The 23,977-nt window shown below is 38.8% G+C and overlaps 2 protein-coding genes and 1 long non-coding RNA gene across 3 annotated transcripts; all 3 read left to right on the top strand.

Annotated features, from left to right (window-relative positions):
* The first annotated feature begins 7,057 nt into the window (after positions 1 to 7,057).
* Positions 7,058 to 9,384, top strand: LOC143915715 (uncharacterized). The gene is made up of 2 exons (XM_077436472.1): positions 7,058 to 7,243; positions 7,319 to 9,384. Exons 1-2 carry the CDS (start codon positions 7,061 to 7,063, stop codon positions 8,468 to 8,470), a joined length of 1,335 nt encoding a protein of 444 aa, XP_077292598.1. The 5' UTR covers positions 7,058 to 7,060; the 3' UTR covers positions 8,471 to 9,384.
* Positions 9,385 to 12,556: 3,172 nt separating this feature from the next.
* On the top strand, positions 12,557 to 14,404 carry LOC143915718 (uncharacterized). Its single transcript, XR_013260926.1, has 3 exons — positions 12,557 to 12,748; positions 12,831 to 13,614; positions 13,677 to 14,404. It is a non-coding gene; the product is annotated as an uncharacterized LOC143915718 (long non-coding RNA).
* A 7,517-nt stretch (positions 14,405 to 21,921) lies between these two features.
* LOC143915717 (uncharacterized) lies at positions 21,922 to 23,391 on the top strand. The gene is made up of 2 exons (XM_077436474.1): positions 21,922 to 22,132; positions 22,207 to 23,391. Exons 1-2 carry the CDS (start codon positions 22,019 to 22,021, stop codon positions 23,161 to 23,163), a joined length of 1,071 nt encoding a protein of 356 aa, XP_077292600.1. The 5' UTR covers positions 21,922 to 22,018; the 3' UTR covers positions 23,164 to 23,391.
* The last annotated feature ends 586 nt before the right edge of the window (positions 23,392 to 23,977 follow it).

Raw genomic sequence — 23,977 nt, 5'->3', positions numbered from 1 at the left:
AATTTAGTATGTATTGTATTATTCTAATGTGTATGTACAGCATAATAGGAAAAAGATGATAATTATCGTTAGTATGATGTTTGTATGATAGTGTTGCGTAGGGGTGGGTGGAGGATCCAAGTAAAAGGCCAACAGTCGTTTCACAGCATTTATTGATGATTAAGGAGATACACGCACTGTCACTGCTCAGTCCAGAATGACATGATATCGCCTACGTACCGCCTTATAAGGGGTAGATCTCTCAGGACGTCTAATCTGTTTACCTACTGTATAGTCACGTATTCGGATATGTATTCCCACGGTATGAGAAGTGCAACCATTGTTTAGCTTTCATGCACTTAGCTTGTCGCTAATCCTTAAAACCACGTACACCGGTCTCACGGTCTCTCAGGACGCTACACGGCCTAATCCGATCGCAATTACTCGGCGGCTCTTTTTAGTATACGTAACAATAGTTATCGTTAGTATTATGGGGGATGAACGAATGAGACGACTGGCATGTTAATGCACGTGTTTTATTTATGACAGCTGAAGGCAGAGTGAGTAGCCGCTCTCCGAACCCAGCCGGGTTGGTCCCCAGTCGCAGGTAGGTAACCAAACTCGACCATGTTGTACAGACTCCAGGGATGTTCAACTCGAAGGCACCCCGAAGTCGGTTTTGTGAGATAGCTAGTGGTAAGCTTGGGCGGGACTGGTTTCCTCAAGGTGCCTTCCTTCGTCGTCGGTGGTCTGGTCTCTGCTGATGTCAGCTCGGCTCGATGTATATCTCGCTCTCTCTCGTACAGTGTGCGTAAGTGAGTGTGATACAGGACAAAGGCGGGAAATTGTATAATAATGAAAACAGGTTGTAATTCTGTTTGTATGGTGACTGTATTTTATATATATATATACAGAGATCAAGCAGGGGGGACAGGAGGGGGGAGTAAACAAAGTAACCACGCGTGCCTTTTGAGGTTAGCCACGCGTAGCTCAGTTGTCTGCCTTCTGGACGAAGACAGACCAAGCTTCCTCTGGTGCACACCGGACGGATACTGGAGCTGGTCTCCAAGTATCGTCACAACCCTCACCAGCCTTTAGCTGGTGATTTCGGTGGCGAGGTGGGCCCCGTAAACACCGGGGTGTTTACGCGCCAAACCGCTATCAACAACTGTCCGTTTGTGTGCCAACCGCTGTCTCAGGGTGGCCAGCACAAAAATATATCGGCCAAATCGTGGGTCGTAAGGCCACGAAAGCCGATCATCAGACATAGTCTGAACACATGTCGTATAGCGAGCCGCCACATCATCCCCCCCCCAGCATCAGCGATACAAAAATTACAAAGAAACAAATTTTACAAAAGAAAAAAATTATTGTTACACAAAGAGAAAAAAAAAATTGAGTGGGGAGAAAAAAAAATTGTTGACGTGGGTCATCCGCTGTGTAGGTGTACCGCCCTGAATGGTCGGTACATTCGAGGGCGGTGACGTCGCTAGCAGGACAGTGGCTCGTCCGATGGTCGTAACGTCAATTTTAGCCCCCCCCCCCCCTTATACACATTATTTCCTTACAGCAAAATAACTTTCCAAAATAATGATAACCTTTTAACGTAAAAAAATCTGTTCTTCTGTATTTTTTATTTTCGCGTTCAAATATGTCACAGAACCTGCTATATGTTTGTTTGGCTATCAATGCTTCCATATATAAGTTGCCAGAGGGTTAATAAAAGATAAAAATTTCCAGGATTGTTAGAAGATATTGTAACGTAGAGATTGGGTGAGTGGCGCTCGTGGACCGATGGTTTACTAGCGCAGATCACCTGATCTCTCGTTCCCGCCAAAATGGCCTCTACGAATGAATGAGCCGTATGCAACGGCCAATGGAGTCGTCTGATTCATCGACCATTAATTGTTGAGCCCAAACGGGTAAAAATATGGGGCGCTCTCGGCCTGGAAACCATTCCGACCTGGAGCGCTGACGACAGCAGACGAATAAACGACTTCTACAAAACTCCTGCGTATTTCTCTCCGATCCTGAAAGCCCCCGTCTTCACGTCAGCGCAACAATATCAAACTTTATTGATGTTCTCGAAATGCCAAATTACATTTAGCCATTGAAGTAGAATGGGTAGAAGCGTTCTTTGCTTCCAAAAATGTTGCCACAAAATCTCCGTGCAAACGGAGATATCGGCTGTTTTTCTCAGTTGTTTGTTAAACTCTGTAGCAGTAGGATCTCTTTGAAATAGGCTCTACTAGTGAAATTGTGTGTTAGTATTAGTTCGACAAAGTCCGAACATCTCAGCCCAGGCCGTGCGTATATATGTTCGGACCAGCCTCACTCATTGAAAAACAGGGCCGTACACCGTATTCTTTTTTAAAACTAATGATGGTTGTCGTACCAACATTTCCACAATGAAACTTCTCGGTTGCAAAATTGACGACATAAATAATGTAAATTCAACATTTAGACATCCTTCTACAGGAAGAAATGTGGCAGTATTTCTGGATGCTTGCCAAATGAAATTAAATGGTCGTATGTATGTAATTTAAATAGAACTCAAGAACTAGAAGGTCTTCATATAGCCAACAAATTATCGTCACGTCATATTTTATTTAGAAATCAGATAATGGAGGTTAAATTAGCAACACAATTACTAAGTCGAAGTGTTGCCAAGGCAATAGAATTTTGTAGGGATGATTCGAAAATGCCTGTATTTAAAAATTCTGAAGCCACCTGTAAATTTATTCAAAAAATGAACGATCTATTTGACATATTAAATTCTCGAAATTTAGGACATCTTGGGTATAACCATTCATTATTTGAGGGGAATAAAAATTAAATTTTTAAATTCTTAGATGACGCTACAGATTATCGACGTTCACTAAAAATAACCATTAAAACGAAAACCACAAAGAAAATAAATGGAGTAACGGAAGTAAAATTAACTCAAAAGATAAAAAAATTGATCGAAACTAAAAATAAAACTGGTGTGACGGATTTACGCGCGTCTGATGCAGAGGGCGTTATACGTCGTTATTCTTCCAAGAGTCGAGTTATGTAGAAGCTTGGACTAACCTTGGGATAGTTATATATATGTTTATAGTCGGGGAGGTTCCTGACTGCAAGTCGTCTTCGTTGATAACAGCGTCCTCGTGCTCGGGAAGCTGGCTCTGCGGTCGTCTTCTCGTTGAAGCACCGCTGGTCGGGTCACAGCAGCGGGAGGGGGGAGGCAGGAGACAAACTCCGTACTGCCTCGTGTGGACACAAGATGGCGATCTCTGGGCGTCTCTGAAGACGCTCGGCGGAGATGCTGGAGGTAGGTCTTTCCCGGCTGACGGCTGGATGTACAGAGAGCGCTCTCGATACTTCTCGAGAGGGGTATGGTGTTGGCGCGGTAAAGTAACTGGTGCCAACCTAAAGATTACTACCGCTACCAACTGAAGGGACACTCGGGAGAACGTCGCGTTACACTGGGTTTTTGGGACTTATAGTTGATATACAAAGTTTGAAAACTGTGTATAATAATATAATTCAGGATGAAAAATGTTTAAAATTCATCCCAACCTACAAATTTAGTCAGGATCACATTGAGTTGCTATTTGGAAACATCAGATCACATGGAGGATATAATAATAACCCCAATTGCCGACAGTTTAAATCAATGTACAAGAAGCTACTAAACCACCTAGAACTAAGATCTTCATTTAATGGAAACTGCATACCTCTTGAAAATATTACTATACTAAATTGTACATCAGCTATTCAAAAAATCAATCAAACGTCTTCAAAATATCGTTTTGAGGATGAAATTGATGAAAATATTGTTGAAATAGGATATAGCGAAACAACGTCAAAATCTTTGAATTATGAATGAGTTTCGCAACTTCGCATGTTGTCAGATAATAGTCGCCAAATTATCGGTTACATCTCGGGGTGTGTAGTTCGATTATTAATAAAAAAAATTAAATGTGAAGACTGTATTGCAAGTCTGTTAGCAACAGAAGAAATGTGGTTTCACAAGCTCATTAATTTGCGGAATTTGGGTGGACTATGCTATCCATCATCTGATGTATTCCAAATATGCCTGAAATGTGAAACTGTAATAAGGAAATTAATAAAGAAAATGACGGGAAAACATTATCAAACAAAATCACAAACGTAGAAATAGTTTCTAAAATATTAAAATTATTTTTGGGTACCAATATTTTTAGTTCTATATAAGTGCATTCTACAGATCAGCCTGCTATACAAAACCATAGATTACAGTTAATTCGCGCAACCATTGAAAATTTTGTTAAAATTAGAGTTTATTACATTGCGAAAAAAGATAATTTGGTTAACAAATATTCATCGAAAAGGTATTTGTTTAACAAAACAGTTCTTTTCCAAGGATTTTAAAATTCTTTTATTTATGATATGTATAGTACTGTCACACTAACACACTAACATTATTTATAATATGTCATTCTGATTGATATGTCATATTTGTATATTTATATATTTCTAATTCAACTAAATTCTCGCGACTAGGAGGCTTCCACTTTTGGGGACTGATAACACTCCCAAGGAAGGAATCCTCTTGGACAGCTATTTAAATTTTTAACTTAATTTCGCGTAAACGCCTTTCTTATTTCTTTATATGTATTGTAACTATCGTGAAAATTGTTTAAATTAAAGATAACTTGATTCCCCTTGGTTATAGTGAAGTACCCTTATGTACCACTGATACAAGGGTGGGAAAGAGGTGGAAGCGCAACTTCCTATGGGTCAAAAGCTGTTAATAGAGATAAAAAGTGATATTTTGTATTTTTAAATTGAATTAAAATTAATATTTTATCTATTGATACTTCGTAAATAGATAAAATAAAAATATGCCCAATGCCACCCTGAACGTCAAGGGACGATAAGGGACGATCACTTCCACGAATTTTTTTTCCTCACTCTTTTGTCTCTCTTCTGACTTTCCGTCTCTCTCTTCGATGACTCGCTTTTAAGCGATACTTTTGTTAGGAATGACTATTCTATACATTATACTTCAATGCATTTAGCAGATGAATGACTTGACGTCAATAATTTATACGACTTCACAATTCTGACGAGATATATTCTTCAAATGTTTCTGAATTTTTCCACAAATCGTACGTAAAACAGGATTTAGTGTCTACTCGTGATTTTTCATCCATTAAAATTTCTCGAAATGATGTTCTCAATTAATGTTCTCGAAATGCCAAATTACGTTTAGCAGATGAATGACTTGGCGTCAATAATTTATACGAATTCTGACGAAATATATTCTTCAAATGTCGTACAAATCGTTCGTAAAACAGGATTTAGTGTACTTGCGATTTTTCATGCATTAAAACTTTTTTGAAAGTCCTCTCCAATATTTGATCCCTTCAACCCAAGAATAGTTATAATATTGTTTTTTTTTGTCAGCAAAACGCCAACACAGTATACTCTATTCAGTTTTAGTGAATAACCCTGACTGGTTGGTCTTATGGAGGATGAACGAATGAGACGACTGGCATGTTAATGCACGTGTTTATTATATGACAGCTGAAGACAGAGTGAGTAGTGGCTCTCCGAACCCAGCCGAGTTGGTTCCCACTCGCAGGAAGGCAACCAAACTCGACCATGTCGTATAAGCGAGCCGCCACATCACTCCCCCCCAGCATCAGCGATACCAAAATTACAAAGAAACAAATTTTACAATAGAAAAAAATTATTGTTACACAAAGAGAAAAAATTATTACGTGGGGAGAAAAAAAATTGTTGACGTGGGTCATCCGCTGTGTACATAGGTGTACCGCCCTGAATGGTCGGTAGATTCGAGGGCGGTGACGTCGCGAGCAGGACGGTGGGTGGTCCGATGGTCGCGCCGATGCGATGCGATGCTGCGGCGGCGCCGCTCTTCCGAGGCTGATGTCGGTTGGTGGGGCGGCGGGGGTGGCAGGGGCATCGATGTGGTTGATGATACTCCGAGCTGGACCGTGAGTCGTTGTGGCTCGTGGAGGTGTTGTAGCGCTGCCGCCTGTCTCGGCGTGACGACGCTCGTGGGGACGGACGGGGCCTTGATGATGATGATGGTGCTGAGGTGGTGTATGTCTTGTGGTGCTGGATGACCGTTCTATGTGTAGTGGATCGCGCATGACTCCACATCCAGCTGTCAAGATCGTCGTCTCATTCGCTCCCCCATTTTTTTAAGCACCTGTCATCGACGTTGTGGCTGGACTCCAGGTAGGTAGGTAGTTAGCCGTGTCTGCTCGTTTATTGTCACCCGCGGGCCGCGGGGTGCTGTGTTGATGGCGATGGGGGCGCGGCGGGTAGCTTTTCCCGCCTGGCTCGGCGAGGCAGGGATGAGCGGCATGTTGAAATTGATCGAGGCTGCGTGGCTCGATGTCGGGGGTCACCAGTATGGAGGATGAACGAATGAGACGACTGGCATGTTAATGCACGTGTTTATTATATGACAGCTGAAGACAGAGTGAGTAGTGGCTCTCCGAACCCAGCCGAGTTGGTTCCCACTCGCAGGAAGGCAACCAAACTCGACCATGTCGTATAAGCGAGCCGCCACAGTCTACTTAATTTTTTTTTGGAAAAGTATCTTTTTCCAACGAGGCCTCGAGGAAAAGATATAAGAGCGGGTTGACAAGTGTCGTATTCAATATGAATTTCTTCAGATTGGTGTTATTTTCTGTCTGCTCATTTGTAATGTCCTCGGTCAGTCAGATATTTTTCTTGAAGAAGGAACCTCGCAAGTTTTCGACGAAATTGTTTAACACTGATTTTGTATGAGTTTGAATATTTTAATTGTTATTTCACATCAGTGCCTGCTTTTAAAATATAATACATAATATGAAATCGTAAATTTACCCTCTCTCTGTACACATGAAATGCAAAATGTTAAAAATTATTATTAATGAAATTGCAACGGAATAGTATTATATAAAAGCCCTCCAGATGCTCTAAAAATGAATATTCTCAAAAATTCTCGATTTGGAGAATATTCGCCAAAAGATTATTATCGAGAATTTTACAACACTAATTATGGCAGCCCTAAACTACTTCCAAATTTAGACCAAAGATGTCACTAAAAATAATTGCCTGGCGGAGGCGAGTCGATCTGTTGCTGTCAGAGTTTAATACAGGGACGATGGAGTGCAGGCTTTGTCTTGGATCAGCTCCAGCCGAATCTTCCGTCTCCATCTTCGGTGATCCTCATCCAGAGCGTCTGCAGCAACGCATTCGGACCTGCTGTCAAATTCAGGTCGGTGCTGGTGACAGGTTACAATTATTGTGGTTAACTCTTCTCACCGCTTGATCCTACTTTTTCCATCTGCAGGTTAAAAGAGGCGATGGGTTGCCAGACAGGGTGTGTCTTTCGTGTAAGACCAATCTGGAATTGTTGATCAGCTTTCGAAAGGCTTGTTTTCGAAACAACGAATCGTCTCAACTGAGGTTAGACGATTGCTTGAAGATCAAGACTGAAGAAGTTTTATTGGAGGATGTAATATGGAACGATGAGCCTTCACAATCGAAATTGCATGAGCCTCTTCAGTCGACAATTCATCGAAAGAATAGTGATATTTGCTTAAAGCCGTTTCCCATTGAATCTGAACTTATTTTACACAAAAGATCACTTTCTGGAGAAAAGCTATTTCAATGTGATATTTGTTTAAAATCATTTATTCAAAAAAATAGACTTGTGAGACATTTAATAACTCACACGGGTGGAAAGCCTTACAAGTGTGAAATTTGTCTTAAATCATTTACTCAAAAATCTTACCTCGTGATACATAAAAATGATCATACTGGGATAAAACCACACAAATGTGAAATTTGTTTAAAATCATTTAATAGAAAAAATACACTTGTGAGACATTTAATAACTCACACGGGAGGAAAGCCTTACAAGTGTGAAATTTGTCTTAAATCATTTACTCAAAAATCTAACCTCGATGACCATAAAAATTTGCACACTGGGATAAAACTACACAAATGTGACATTTGTTTAAAATCATTTTCTCGAAAATCTTTCCTCGTGATACATAAAAATGATCATACTGGGATAAAACCACACAAATGTGAAATTTGTTTAAAATCATTTATTAGGAAAAATACACTTGTGACACATTTAATAACTCACACGGGAGAAAAGCCTTACAAGTGTGAAATTTGTCTTAAATCATTTACTCAAAAATCTAACCTCAATGAACATAAAAATTTGCATACTGGGATAAAACTACACAAATGTGACATTTGTTTAAAATCATTTTCTCGAAAATCTTACCTCGTGATACATAAAAATTTGCATACTGGGATAAAACTACACAAATGTGACGTTTGTTTAAAATCATTTTCTCGAAAATCTTACCTCGTGATACATAAAAATGATCATACTGGGATAAAACCACACAAATGTGAAATTTGTTTAAAATCATTTGCTCGAAAATCTATCCTCGTGTCACATGAAAAATTGCATACAATTGTTTAAAATCATATATTGAAAAATCTAAACTTGTGAGACATTTAAGATCTCACACGGGTGAAAAACCTTACAAATGTGAAATTTGTCTAAAATCATTTACTCAAAATTCTGACCTCAAGAGACATAAAAATTGGCATACTGGGATAAAACTACACAAATGTGACATTTGTTTAAAATCTTTTAATGAAAAAAATGAACTTGTGAAACATTTAAGAACTCACACAGGGGAAGGGCCTTACAAGTGTGAAATTTGTCCAAAATCATTTACTCAAAAATCTCACCTTGTGATACATGAAAAATATCATTCTGGGATAAAACTACACTAATGTGACATTTGTTTAAAATCATTTACTCAAAAATCTTACCTCGTGATACATAAAAATTTGCATACTGGGATAAAACTACACAAATGTGACATTTGTTTATTGCATTCTGGGATAAAACCACACAAATGTGAAATTTGTTTAAAATCATTTATTGGAAAAAATACACTTATGATCCATTTGAGATCTCACTCGGTTGAAAAACCTTACAAGTGTGAAATCTGTTTAAAATCATTTTCACGAAAATCTCACCTTGTGATACATGAAAAATATCATTCTGGGATAAAACCACACAAATGTGACAAAATACACTTGTGAGACATTTAAGAATGGGGGAGAAGCCTTACAATTGTGAAATTTGTATAAAATCATTTACTCAAAAATCTAACCTCGAGACACAGCAAATTGCATACTGGGATGAATATAAAAAATATTGTTTTTATATAAATACTGTTAATATTCTTACATTTTGGCTACATGCGTGCCATGATGTTTCTGGCACCCCCCTCATATGACATTTATTCTCATTGAAGTTTATTTAAATGATTTTAAGAGAAATGGTAATTGAAAATTAAATACACAAATCTTTTATTTGGCTTTCTTGTTTTATTTATTTTAAATGCAATAATTTTTATTTATTGGATGAAATTGAGATAATTTTGGTAAACATACTTAATCAGACAAACAGAAAGGGCCAAAAATATGACCGGCGTAAGAAAAGGGTTTGTTGCTATTTTGACATGAAAACTTCAGACATTTCCAGAAAGTTGTAGTTGAAATAGAAAGTGAGTACGCAGATCTGCTGCATAACAAGGTACGTTGGTTATCAAGAGAAAACGTTTCGCTCCCTCATTGAAAGAAATTAAAATATTTCTCCTTGAGAACACTATCCAGAACTAACGGAAAATCAGTAGTTTTATGTTTTTTAATTTTCTTAAAATTGTTTTATTCATTGAAATATATTACATATATAAATATAATGTAAATTATGCTTAGTATATATGTAATTATGTTTTTTTTAATATTCGAATAGCTATTGATTTACTATTCGATATTCGAATAATTGAGGTCTTTTGAATATTTGGAATCCCTAGTTACGTCTCATCGAAATCAGCTCAATCGTAAACTACAGGGGATGAAAACACAATTTTTTCAATGTTAGCAGAAATTATTTCATTCGAAAACAAATTATCCGCTTTTGATCCAAGATTTTGAAAGAGAAACTTTGATGCACTCCAAGCCTGCTGGATTATCGCCAAGAAAATAATTCTGATATTGAAATTTGCCATCTCAAAACAATAATTTTAAATATTAGGGAAGCTATTCTCAACAGGTTAATATTTCGTACTGGTGCCTCAATTTTGAATAATCGCCAATGTGCGTTAATTTCGTACAGTGAATTTAAACATTTCATCTTGATATCATTCTCCCAAATTTCGGTTATGTTTTTACGCAATCGCAATTAAAGCTATGAATGTCGATAATTGGGTAATTGGATTGTTCGTCACATTGCGGTGGTCACAAAGACATTTTTTTCCATGAAAATCGCGAATACATAATATTTGTCTGATATTTAATTTAGTGTGTATTGTATTATTCTAATGTTAATGTACAGCATAATAAGAAAAAGATGATAATTATCGTTTGTATGATAGTTATCGTTAGTATGATGGACTTTTCGGCTGCCAGAAGTTCCGTTATAGAGATTTTAGTGACTTTGTGATCAGTTATTTGTGACCAGTAATCACCGAAACAGTGACGTAAAGTCAATTTTAGGCGGCTCCCCCCCCCCCCCCCCTTATACACATTATTTCCTTACAGCAAAATAACTTTCCAAAATAATGATAACCTTTTAACGTAAAAAAATCTGTTCTTCTGTATTTTGTATTTTCGCGTTCAAATATGTCACAGAACCTGCTATATGTGTGTTTGGCTATCAATGCTTCCAAATATAAGTTGCCAGAAGGTTAATAAAAGATAAAAATTTCCAGGATTGTTAGAAGATATTGTAATGTAGAGATTAGGTGAGTGACGCCCGTGGACCGATGGTTTACTAGCGCAGATCACCTGATCTCTCGTTCCCGCCAAAATGGCCTCTACGAATGAATGAGCCGTATGCAACGGCCAATGGAATCGTCTGATTCATCGACCATTAGTTGTTGAGCCCAAACGTGTTTAAATATGGGGCGCTCTTGGCCTGGAAACCATTCCGACCTGGAGCGCTGACGAGAGCAGACGAATAAACGACTTCTACAAAACTCCTGCGTATTTCTCTCCGATCCTGAAAGCCCCCGTCTTCACTTCAGCGCAACAATATCAAACTTTATTGATGTTCTCGAAATGCCAAATTACATTTAGCAGATGAATGACTTAACGTCAATAATTTTTTACGACTTCACAATTCTGACTAGATATATTCTTCAAATGTTTCTGAATTTTTCCACAAATCGTACGTAAAACAGGATTTAGTGTGTACTCGTGATTTTTCATGCATTAAAATTTCTCGAAATGATGTTCTCAAGTAATGTTCTCGAAATGCCAAATTACATTTAGCAGATGAATGACTTGGCGTCAATAATTTATACGAATTCTGACGAAATATATTCTTCAAATGTCGTACAAATCGTTCGTAAAACAGGATTAAGTATACTTGTGATTTTTCATGCATTAAAATTTTTTTGAAAGTCCTCTCCAATATTTGATCTCTTCAACCCAAGAATAGTTATAATTGTAGGAATCTCGTCATCGTCATCGTCATCGAAACATTCGAGAATGATCCACCCTTCACACTCGAGCGGAACGAAACCCAGACGACGCACACCTGCAGTCATTATATTAAACTCAAGCGGAACGCCCCTACCAGTCGAGCGGAACCAAAACGGTCGAAACACGCCGCCACCATTAAACTACATCGAGCGGAACGGCGCCAATCGTTCCAGAAAAGTCCACCCCATCGACAAAAGCAAATTCCTCGCTTACGCATCAACAACCACCACCATCGATCAGGTGATTCCAGAAACACTATAAAAGGAGCTACAACCCAAACAACGCCAGTCGACCCACAGCAGCAAGCGTCGACACACAGCAGCAGACCAGTCAGCATCCAGCTCCTGACCTGCCACCACTACACCACGCGGACTTGGAAGATCAACCAGCCGAACGAGCCAGCAACACACTGCCGCATCCAGAGACCTTCTGAACATAAACGAAGGCCGAGCCAGCGACACTCTACCATATCCAGAGACCGCTGAACGACATACTTTTGCCCAAATATAATACCTTTGTACAACCATAGGCAAACAATAAAACTTTATAAAACCAGCACAACAGTGTTTCGTTAGGCCGGGATACGGTCAACACACATGTACCTCGCCTACATAATATTGGTTTTTTTGTCAGCAAAACGCCAACACAGTATACTCTATTCAGTTTTAGTGAATAACCCTGACTGGTTGGTCCACTTAATTTTTTTTTGGAAAAGTATATTTTCCAACGAGGCCTCGAGGAAAAGATACAAGAGCGGGTTGACAAGTGTCGTATTCAATATGAATTTCCTCAGATTGGTGTTATTTTCTGTCTGCTCATTTGTAATATCCTCGGTCAGTCAGATATTTTTCTTGAAGAAGGAACCTCCTAAATGAATCGACCACTTCACCAGAAATGACTGAGGAAGAAGGGCTAGGATCAGTCGATTGAATTTCTGCGGGCGCGGTAACTACGCCACTGCGTCAACCGATAATTATGGCAGCCCCAAACTAGTACCAAAGTTAGACCAAAGATGTCACTAAACAGAATTGCAAGGCGAGGGCGAGTCGATTTGTTGCTGTCAGAGTTAAATACAGGGACGATGGAGTGCAGGCTTTGTCTTGGATCAGCTCCGGCCGACTCTTCCGTCTCCATCTTCGGCGGTACTCATCCAGAGCGTCTGCAGCAACGCATTCGGACCTGCTGTCAAATTCAGGTCGGTGCTGGTGACAGGTTACAATTATTGTGGTTAACTCTTCTCACCGCTTGATCCTACTTCTTACATATTTCATCTGCAGGTTAAAAGAGGCGATGGGTTGCCAGACACGGTGTGTCTTTCGTGTTAGACCAATCTGGAATTGTTGATCAGCTTTCGAAAGGCTTGTTTTCGAAACAACGAATCGTCTCGACTGAGGTTCGACGATTGCTTGAAGATCAAGACTGAAGAAGTTTTATTGGAGGATGTAATATGGAACGATGAGCCTTCACAATCGACAATTCACCGAAAAGATAGTGAAATTTGCTTGAAGCCGTTTCCCATCGAATCTGAACTTATTTTACACAAAATATCACTTCCTGGAGAAAAGCTATTTCAATGTGATATTTGTTCAAAATCATTTATTCAAAAAAATAGACTTGTGAGACATTTAATAACTCACACGGGTGGAAAGCCTTGCAAGTGTGAAATTTGTCTTAAATCATTTACTCGAAAATCTTACCTCGTGATACATAAAAATTTGCATACTGGGATAAAACTACACAAATGTGACATTTGTTTAAAATCATTTTCTCGAAAATCTCACCTCGTTTCACATGAAAAATTGCATACCGGGATAAAACCACACAAATGTGAAATTTGTTTGAAATAATTTGCTCATAAAAATACACTTATGATCCATTTGAGATCTCACACAGGTGAAAAACCTTACAACTGTGAAATCTGTTTAAAATCATTTTCACAAAAATCTCACCTTGTGATACATGAAAAATATCATTCTGGGATAAAACCACACAAATGTGACATTTGTTTAAAATCATTTATTGAAAAATCTAAACTTGTGAGACATTTAAGAACTCACACGCGTGAAAAACCTTACAAATGTGAAATTTGTCTAAAATCATTTACTCAAAATTCTGACCTCAAGAGACATAAAAATTGGCATACTGGGATAAAACTACACAAATGTGACATTTGTTTAAAATCATTTATTGAAAAAAATGAAGTTGTGAAACATTTAAGAACTCACACGGGGGAAAAGCCTTACAAGTGTGAAATTTGTCTAAAATCAGTTACTCTAAAATCTCACCTTGTTACACATGAAAAATTGCATACTGGGATAAAACCACACAAATGTGAAATTTGTTTAAAATCATTTACTCTAAAATCTCACCTTGTTGCACATGAAAAATTGCATACTGGGATAAAACCACACAAATGTGAAATTTGTTTAAAATCATTTATTGGAAAAAATACACTTATGATCCATTTGAGATCTCACTCGGGTGAAAAACCTTACAAGTGTGAAATCTGTTTAAAATCATTTTCACAAAAATCTTACCTTGGGATAAAACCACACAAATGTGACAACTTGTGAGACATTTAAGAATGGGGGAGAAGCCTTACAATTGTGAGGTTTGTCTAAAATCATTTACTCAAAAATCTAACCTCGAGACAGTAAATTGCATACTGGGATGAATATAAAAAAAAATTGTTATTATATAAATACTGTTAATATTCTTACATTTTGGCTACATGCGTGCCATGATATTTCTGGCGCCCTCCTCACATGGTATTTATTCTCATTGCAGTTTATTTAAATAATTTTAAGAGAAATGGTAATTGAAAATTAAATACACAGATCTATTATGTGGCTTTTTTGTTTTATTTATTTTAAATGTAGTAATTTTTATTAATTGGATGAAATTGAGATAATTTTGGTAAACATACTTAATCAGACAAACAGACGAAAAATATGTCCGCCGTAAGAAAAGGATTTGTTGCTATTTTGAAAGGAAAAATTATTCACAAGGTACTGGCTTACCATTGCGTCATTTGTGTTCAGACATTTCCAGAAAAAAGTAATGGAATTAGTGATAACGATTATCAACTTCATTATAGCCAATGTTCTTAATAATCGCCAATTTAGTTTAGTTTAGTTAGAAGTTTTAGTTGAAATAGAAAGTGAGTCTAGAAAGCAGATCTGCTGCATAACAAGGTACGTTGGTTATCAAGAGAAAACGTTGCGCTTCCTCAATTATAGAAATTAAAACATTTCTCCTTGAGAACACAATCCAGAACTAACGGAAAATCAGTGGTTGTTCCAAAAAATGTATTTCATGGTAAGACGTTACGTGTAGGTTCCCAATCGAATATTCGAGTATTCGAATGTTCTTACTCCCGTTGAAACCGCAATCAAAGAATTAAGCAAAAATAGTGCATCTTTATTAACAGCAGTAGTTTATAATGAGACGGTAATAAGGTAAGAGTGAATGGAAAACGGTAATAACATTACTAATTTACCTAAATACAGGAATCATTCCAAATTCACAATAAAGCCGACATCAACAGCGTGTGAAAGGGCCGGGCCGCACCGCTCGACTCACGAACAACTTTGTTGACGAGTTTTGTTGCTGGAAAATCTGTGGGTGCGGTCTTCCTTTCAACTCGGGGATGGCCTGAAATTATCTCATAGATTGATCATTCATACAATAGAGGCATGTCGTAGATTGCTCGTGCGGTTGTTGGTGTTTTTTTGATGGGTCCGGCATGTCGATAGTTCAGGTCATAAAATCCATGCGACCAGACCCAACGGCGTCAACTGATATCAACCGTCGTCGGGCTTTATTACCCGAGAGACCGACATGTTGCAGGGTGCGGTCCGATGAAATGTGACCCCATACAATGTGTATGGGATCGGTCATTTTGCAATTTCAGAACCACACGTCGCGCCAACCAAGTCGTTCGCGAGTCGAGCGGTGCGGCCCGGCCCAAAGACTATTTTCGACTCGACTCTATTTCTAAAATTAAATTAAGATTTTTCCGTATTATATTTTGTAAATTTATTTTTAATTGCAATTTTCTATTTTATGTGTGTATTTTAGTTTTATACGTCTTTTTAATTTTCTTAAAATCATGTTTTATTCATTGAAATATGTTACATATATAAATATAATGTAAATTATGCTTAGTATTATGGAGGATGAACGAATGAGACGACTGGCATGTTAATGCACGTGTTTATTATATGACAGCTGAAGACAGAGTGGGTAGTGGCTCTCCGAACCCAGCCGGGTTGGTCCCCACTCGCAGGAAGGCAACCAAACTCGACCGTCGTATAAGCGAGCCGCCACATCACTCCCCCCCCAGCATCAGCGATACCAAAATTACAAAGAAACAAATTTTACAAAAGAAAAAAATTATTGTTACACAAAGAAAAAAAATTATTACGTGGGGAGAAAAAAATTGTTGACGTGGGTCATCCGCTGTGTACATAGGTGTACCGCCCTGAATGGTCGGTAGATTCGAGGGCGGTGACGTCGCGAGCAGGACGGTGGGTGGTCCGATGGTCGCGCCGATGCGATGCTGCGGCGGCGCCGCTCTTCCGAGGCTGATGTCGGTTGGTGGGGCGGCGGGGGCGGCAGGGGCATCGATGTGGTTGATGATACTCCGAGCTGGACTGTGAGTCGTTGTGGCTCGTGGAGGTGTTGTAGCGCTACCGCCCGTCTCGGCGTGACGACGCTCGTGGGGACGGACGGGGCCTTGATGATGATGATGATGATGGTGCTGAGGTGGTGTATGTCTTGTGGTGCTGGATGACCGTTCTATGTGTAGTGGATCGCGCATGACTCCACATCCAGCTGTCAAGATCGTCGTCTCATTCGCTCAGGTAGGTAGCCATGTCTGCTCGTTTATTGTCACCCGCGGGCCGCGGCGTGCTGTGTTGATGGCGATGGGGGCGCGGCGGGTAGCTCTCCCGCCTGGCTCGGCGAGGCAGGGATGAGCGGCAGTTGAAATTGATCGAGGCTGCGTGGCTCGATGTCGGGGGTCACCAGTATGGAGGATGAACGAATGAGACGACTGGCATGTTAATGCACGTGTTTATTATATGACAGCTGAAGACAGAGTGGGTAGTGGCTCTCCGAACCCAGCCGGGTTGGTCCCCACTCGCAGGAAGGCAACCAAACTCGACCATGTCGTATAAGCGAGCCGCCACAGTATATATGTAATTATCTTTTTTTTTAATTTTCGAATATTCGAAAAGTAGAAGTCGACGAATATTTGGGATCCCTAGTTACGTCTCATCGAAATCAGCTTAATCGTAAATTACAGGGGATGGAAACACAATTTTTTCGATGTTAGAAGAAGTTATTTCATTCGAAAACAAATTATCCACTTTTGATCCAAGATTTTGAAAGAGAAACTTTGATTCACTTTCCAAGCCTGCTGAAACATCGCCAAGACAATAATTCTGATATTGAAATTTGCCATCTCAAAACAATAATTTTAAATATGAGGGAAGCTATTCTCAACAGGCTAATATTTAGTACTGCTGCCTCAATTTTGAATAATCGCCAATATGCGTTAATTTCGTACAGTGAATTTAAACATTCCATCGTGATATCATTCTCCCAAGTTTCGGTTATGTTTTTACGCAATTCTATGGTATTTAATGTCCGACGTTTTGCCAATTTTCTCTTTAAAATAGCCCATAGGTTTTCGATCGGATTCAGATCTGGATTGTTGCCCGGCCATTCTAGTGATTTGATGGCCAGTACATTCTTAAATTCTGTGATCTGTAAGTGAAAAAGGATATTATTAATCATTTGGTAAAAGATTAGGAAAAAAAAACGAAATTGTACTTCCGGCTCGAACGCGATGACATGGTGCAGAATCGTCTTGATAAACCGGATTTTTGAATGTTGCGCTATTTTCTCGATCGTTGGAATTACAAAATTTTAAAGTACATTTTTGTACCTTTCTGCATTCATTATTCCCTCAATAATGGTCAGAGATCCTAAACCATATGCGGTAAGCATATATATCAGATAATATTTAGATTTGAATAGGATGTGTGATTGTAGAGTCTTGAAGCAATAAAGGTTTTATTTATTTATTTAAGAGATAGCAAAACTTAATGGCTAATTACATTCAATCATACAAATAATAATGTATTTTTATATAATATATACACATGCATGCACATACATTCACATATGTATGTTCATACAAACACACTGTTTTAAGTGTTGCCTTACAGCTACCAGAAGTTTATCAATATTACAAGTATATTTCTAATTTCATCTGGCAGCTTATTATAAATGACAACACTTCCATACATACATTTTTTTCCTACTCTTATTTAATTTTAAATTCTGTGATTTATTGCTACCTCAAATTCTATAGGTATTTGTGTAAATGTAACTCTCTGTGGCGACCGCCGAGGTTCTGGCAGTACCAATGCGATACACGGTCGTTCAACGTTTTGCAGGAAATATTCTCTTCGTCAGAATAAACATTAGTGCATAAACAACACCGTCACTGTTACACTCGCCTCCCCCATACCTCTAATAAAATATCTATCGAAATACCTTGGTAGCATTTTCTTATCTAACTTATATAATAAAAACCAACATATATATTTTCAGAGTATTGTGGCGGGTCTTCGACATGGTCAAACTTCGGTTACCATCCGAGTTGGGACCAACTCGGCCGTGTTCGGAGTGCTATCATCACTCCGTCTTCGGCTGCCATAAATAAAACACGTCCATCAACATGCAAGTCGTCTCATTTGTTTCATCCCCTATAGTATCATCAAATTCAAAGAAGGTGGAAAAGCATAATGGTAAATAAAAAACGCACGGTCAGCTAATTCGTATACATTGTGGAAGCAAAAGAATTTGAGTGATGCCAATGACTAGTATGATCAAGGTAATGAATATTATGACAATGAACATTTTATAAAGCTGTGTGCATAATAAATTTTAAATTCTTTTCTTACAGAAAATATACATATGAGACTTTGTTACGCGGGACAGATGTGTTGACCGTGTCCCGGTATAAGAAAACTCCGTTTGTGTTTGTAAGAGGATCGTTTATTTTTGTTCAATCGTTACAATGATTATTGTATGTACGAAGAGGTTGAGCTTCGGAGAAGTGAGCTGGTTGAATTCCAGAGGTTAATTCTGGTGTTGGGAGCTGGTGCGTCGCTTTATATACGTTCTGGCTGGAAGCGTGCTGCGTGCAGATGCTTTGTCTTCGTTTCCAGGACACATGTTGACCTATTTTCAAGGCGCGTGCATTATAGCTATGGGGTCAGCGCCAGGACGTCGTTCGTTTGAGAATGGGGTCGAGTGCCACGCGTAAACGACTTGTCACGTGTTTACGGTTGCCTGATGACATCACTGTTGGGTTTCGTTCGTATTACGATCGAGCGATGAAGTCTTTCTTCTGGAATGGTCGAAGGGGACGTTGCCCTTGAGTTATGCATGTTTGTACAGGATCGATGATGAGATCGCTGGTTTTGATTCGTAATAGCATAAGTCGTGCTATATTCCTACAAGACTATTCAATGTATAGGGAGAAAAGGGGCTGCCAAAATTAAATTTATAGAAAATCCCTTTACTGTAATAATCACGACTCCGCTAATGAAGAGACCAAACCATAATAACATTATATTTATTGACTCAACCTCATCCTGTGATTTTCAACAACACACTATAACTTTTGTTCTGACATAAAATGTAGCCACCGCTGTTCCAGTATCAGTCACTAAAGGTCAAACAACTTTAGAGATTTTTTTCTGCATTCGCTCTTTTGAAAGATATGGGGGGAACATAGATTCGTCTAGCATAATTTTGGCAACGTTGTCACTAGAGGGGGAGTATTGTGGAGGCTTGTCGAGCCAACGGTCTTGGGTGTTGCCACACCAGCTTTTATGTAGGGTGGCAACACTTGGACGCGCGGGTTCGGTGGGTCTGACAGAGCGACCCCACTCGGTGTAATGGTCCGTACGCACCAAACCAACGACGATTTTGGGCCAACTTTTAAAACCAGTAGCGTACAAAATATCGAAATAAAAATTAAATAAAAAAATTGAAATTAAATATCAAAATTAAGCTAACGAGCGAGATTGAGCTAAAATTAGATCATCGTTGATGTTTTGAATTACAACAATGCTTTGAATTACGACGATACGCATTACAACCAGAGAAATATTATAATTACGAGCGAAAAAAACATTGTTGTTGTTTCTTATAAGTCGTCACGATATACTACTGTGTTTCGCCGTCGATGAAATATTTAACAAAAAAAATGTCGGTGATTTGTCAAAGGGTTTTTTTTTCTTTGGTCGAAATAAAATTAATAATCACACATTATCCGATAAATTTTACCTCTGAGATGGATTTAATTATTTGATTTATTTCGACGAGAGAAACAATTGAAGACATTATCCGATAAAATTTACCTCTGAAATGATTTAATTAATTGATTTATTTCGACGAGAGAAACAATTGAAGACTAAAAAAATTTAGTTTGATAAACCGACAACGTGCCGGGTTGGGACCATCGCTCGGTCACCCATACTAACACATGATATATTCTCAGTAACTGCGCATTACGGGGAAGTAAAAATAATAATTCTTTGATTTTTTTCTCGATCTTAGTGCGTATCTTCGTAAGTCAAAACATCTTCGACAAACAAAAGTCGAGGATTACCTGTATGTGATTGTTGATGATCTAATTTTAGGTCAATCTCGAAAATTTATTTAAATTGGGCATGTTCTGTTTTAACTTTCAATATTTTATTTTAAATTTAATATTATGGAGGATGAACGAATGAGACGACTGGCATGTTAATGCACGTGTTTATTATATGACAGCTGAAGACAGAGTGGGTAGTAGCTCTCCGAACCCGGCCAAGTTGGTTCCCACTCGCAGGAAGGCAACCAAACTCGACCATGTCGTATAAGCGAGCCGCCACATCACTCCCCCCCCAGCATCAGCGATACCAAAATTACAAAGAAACAAATTTTACAAAAGAAAAAAATTATTGTTACACAAAGAGAAAAAAAATTATTGAGTGGGGAGAAAAAAATTGTTGACGTGGGTCATCCGCTGTGTACATAGGTGTACCGCCCTGAATGGTCGGTAGATTCGAGGGCGGTGACGTCACGAGCAGGACGGTGGGTGGTCCGATGGTCGCGCCGATGCGATGCTGCGGCGGCGCCGCTCTTCCGAGGCTGATGTCGGTTGGTGGGGCGGCGGGGGCGGCAGGGGCATCGATGTGGTTGATGATACTCCGAGCTGGACTGTGAGTCGTTGTGGCTCGTGGAGGTGTTGTAGCGCTACCGCCCGTCTCGGCGTGACGACGCTCGTGGGGACGGACGGGGCCTTGATGATGATGATGATGATGATGGTGCTGAGGTGGTGTATGTCTTGTGGTGCTGGATGACCGTTCTATGTGTAGTGGATCGCGCATGACTCCACATCCAGCTGTCAAGATCGTCGTCTCATTCGCTCAGGTAGGTAGCCATGTCTGCTCGTTTATTGTCACCCGCGGGCCGCGGCGTGCTGTGTTGATGGCGATGGGGGCGCGGCGGGTAGCTCTCCCGCCTGGCTCGGCGAGGCAGGGATGAGCGGCAGTTGAAATTGATCGAGGCTGCGTGGCTCGACGTCGGGGGTCACCAGTATGGAGGATGAACGAATGAGACGACTGGCATGTTAATGCACGTGTTTATTATATGACAGCTGAAGACAGAGTGGGTAGTAGCTCTCCGAACCCGGCCAAGTTGGTTCCCACAGCAACCAAACTTGACCATGTCGTATAAGCGAGCCGCCACAATATATTGATTATAATTTTATTTTGATATTTGAATTTAATTTTAATATAATAATAATATTTTTAATTTTGATTTTTATTTCGATATTTTGTACGCTACTGGTTTTATCCTGCTGGTTAAAACGTTGGACCAAAATCGTCGTTGGTTTGGTCCGTACGCAGCATAACACGGGCAAATAAAAAATACACAATCTAAACACAATCTATCATTTCAATACCCCGATACACCGACCTCGACAGTACTAACTCGAGCGGTAATTGCAATAGAAATGCTTTCGCTATGTAGACATTCGTAACGCGGCTAGCGTTGGTGCAAGCGAGATGGCATGTAGTCCAACCGCTGAATTCTTTCAGGTGGACCGCAAAAACCAAAAAACTGTAAAAATCGCGCATTTTTTTAAACGCTCATATCTCGTAAGCGATCACTAACCAACTAAAATCATTATCATATTCGAATTCAGTGGGTGAAACTCAGTAAAGATTGGTTAGTCTCCAATCTGGTAATTCAAAAACGAGATTTTTTGTTGCTCAGTGTAATTATGGCAGCCCTAAACTAGTAACGAATTTAGACCAAAGATGTCACTAAAAAATACTAGCAAGGCGAAGACAAGTCGATCTGGTGGCTGTCGGAGTTAAATACAGTGACGATGGAGTGCAGGCTTTGTCTTGGATCAGCTCCGCCCGAATCTTCCGTCTCCATCTTCGGTGGTCCTCATCCAGAGCGTCTGGAGCAACGCATTCGGACCTGCTGTCAAATTCAGGTCGGTGCTGGTTACAGGTTACAATTATTGTGGTTAACTCTTCTCACCGCTTGATCCTACTTTTTCATCTGCAGGTTAAAAGAGGCGATGGGTTGCCAGACAGGGTGTGTCTTTCGTGTAAGACCAATCTGGAATTGTTGATCAGCTTTCGAAAGGCTTGTTTTCGAAACAACGAATCGTCTCAACTGAGGTTAGACGATTGCTTGAAGATCAAGACCGAAGAATTTTTATTGGAGGATGTAATATGGAACGATGAGCCTTCACAATCGACAATTCATCGAAAGAATGGTGAAATTTGCTTGAAGCAGTTTCCCATTGAATCTGAACTTATTTTACACAAAAGATCACTTCCTGGAGAAAAGCTATTTCAATGTGATATTTGTTTAAAATTATTTATTAAAAAAAATAAACTTGTGAGACATTTAATAACTCACACTGAAGGAAAGCTTTACAAGTGTGAAATTTGTCTAAATTCATTTACTCGAAAATTTAGCCTCAAGAAACATAAAAAATTGCATTCTGGGATAAAAACACACAAATGTGACATTTGTTTCAAATCATTTGCTTTTAAAGATGGACTTGTGAGTCATTTAAGAACTCACACGGGGGAAAAGCCTTACAAATGTAAAATTTGTCTAAAATCATTTTCTCAAAAAGCGTACCTCGTGTCACATGAAAAATTGCATACTGGGATAAAACCACACAAATGTGACATTTGTTTTAAATCATTTGCTCTTAGAAATGGATTTGTGAAACATTTAAGAACTCACACGGGGGAAAAGCCTTACAAATGTGAAATTTGTCTAAAATCATTTACTCAAAAATCTAACCTCGTGTTACATGAAAAATTTCACTCTGGGATAAAACCACACAAGTGTGACATTTGTTTAAAATCATTTTCTAGTAAATCTTACCTCGTGATACATGAAAAATATCATACTGGGATAAAACCACACAAATGTGAAATTTGTTTAAAATCATATTTTCATAAATATAAACTTGTGGCACATTTAAGAACTCACACGGGGTAAAAGCCTTACAAATGTGAAATTTGTCTAAAAATCTAACCTCGAGACACATAATAAATCGCATACTGGGATAAATATAAAAAAATTGTTATTATATAAATACTGTTAATATTCATACATTTTGGCTGCATGGCTGCATTGGCACATGACATTTATTCTCATTGGAGTTTATTTAAATAATTTTAAGAGAAATGATAATAGAAAATTAAATACACAGATCTGTTATTTGCATTTCTTGTTTTATTTATTTATTTATTTTTTTTAGTGGATGAAATTGAGATAATTTTGGTAAACATACTCCATCCTAAGCCAAAGTGCTCTAAAATTGTGATAAATTTCAACAGACGAGGTGAAAATAATGACCGGTGTAAGAAAAGGGTTTGTTGCTCTTTTGAAAGGAAAAATTAATCACGAGGTGCTTGCTTACCATTGCGTCATTCATCAAGAAGCGCTTTGTGTGCAGACATTTCCAGAAAAAAGTAATGAAATCAGTGATTAAGATTTTCAACTCAATTATAGCTAATGCTCTTAAACATCCGCAATTTAAATAATTTTTAGTTGAAATATTAAGTGAGTACGCCGATCTTCTGCTGCATAACAAGGTACGTTGGTTATCAAGAGAAAACGTTCCGCTTCTTTATTAACAGAAATTAAAACATTTCTCTTTGAAAACACTATCCAGAACTAACGGAAAATCAGTGGTTGTTTCAAAAAATGTATTTCATGGTAAGACGTTACGTGTAGGGTCCCAATCGAATATTCGAGTATTCGAATGTTCTTACTTCTGTTGAAACCACAATCAAAGAATTAAGCAAAA

The sequence above is a fragment of the Arctopsyche grandis genome, chromosome 8 (assembly GCF_051622035.1).
Source record: "Arctopsyche grandis isolate Sample6627 chromosome 8, ASM5162203v2, whole genome shotgun sequence".
NCBI lineage: Eukaryota > Metazoa > Arthropoda > Insecta > Trichoptera > Hydropsychidae > Arctopsyche > Arctopsyche grandis.
This window is presented reverse-complemented; position numbering and strand designations above follow the sequence as displayed.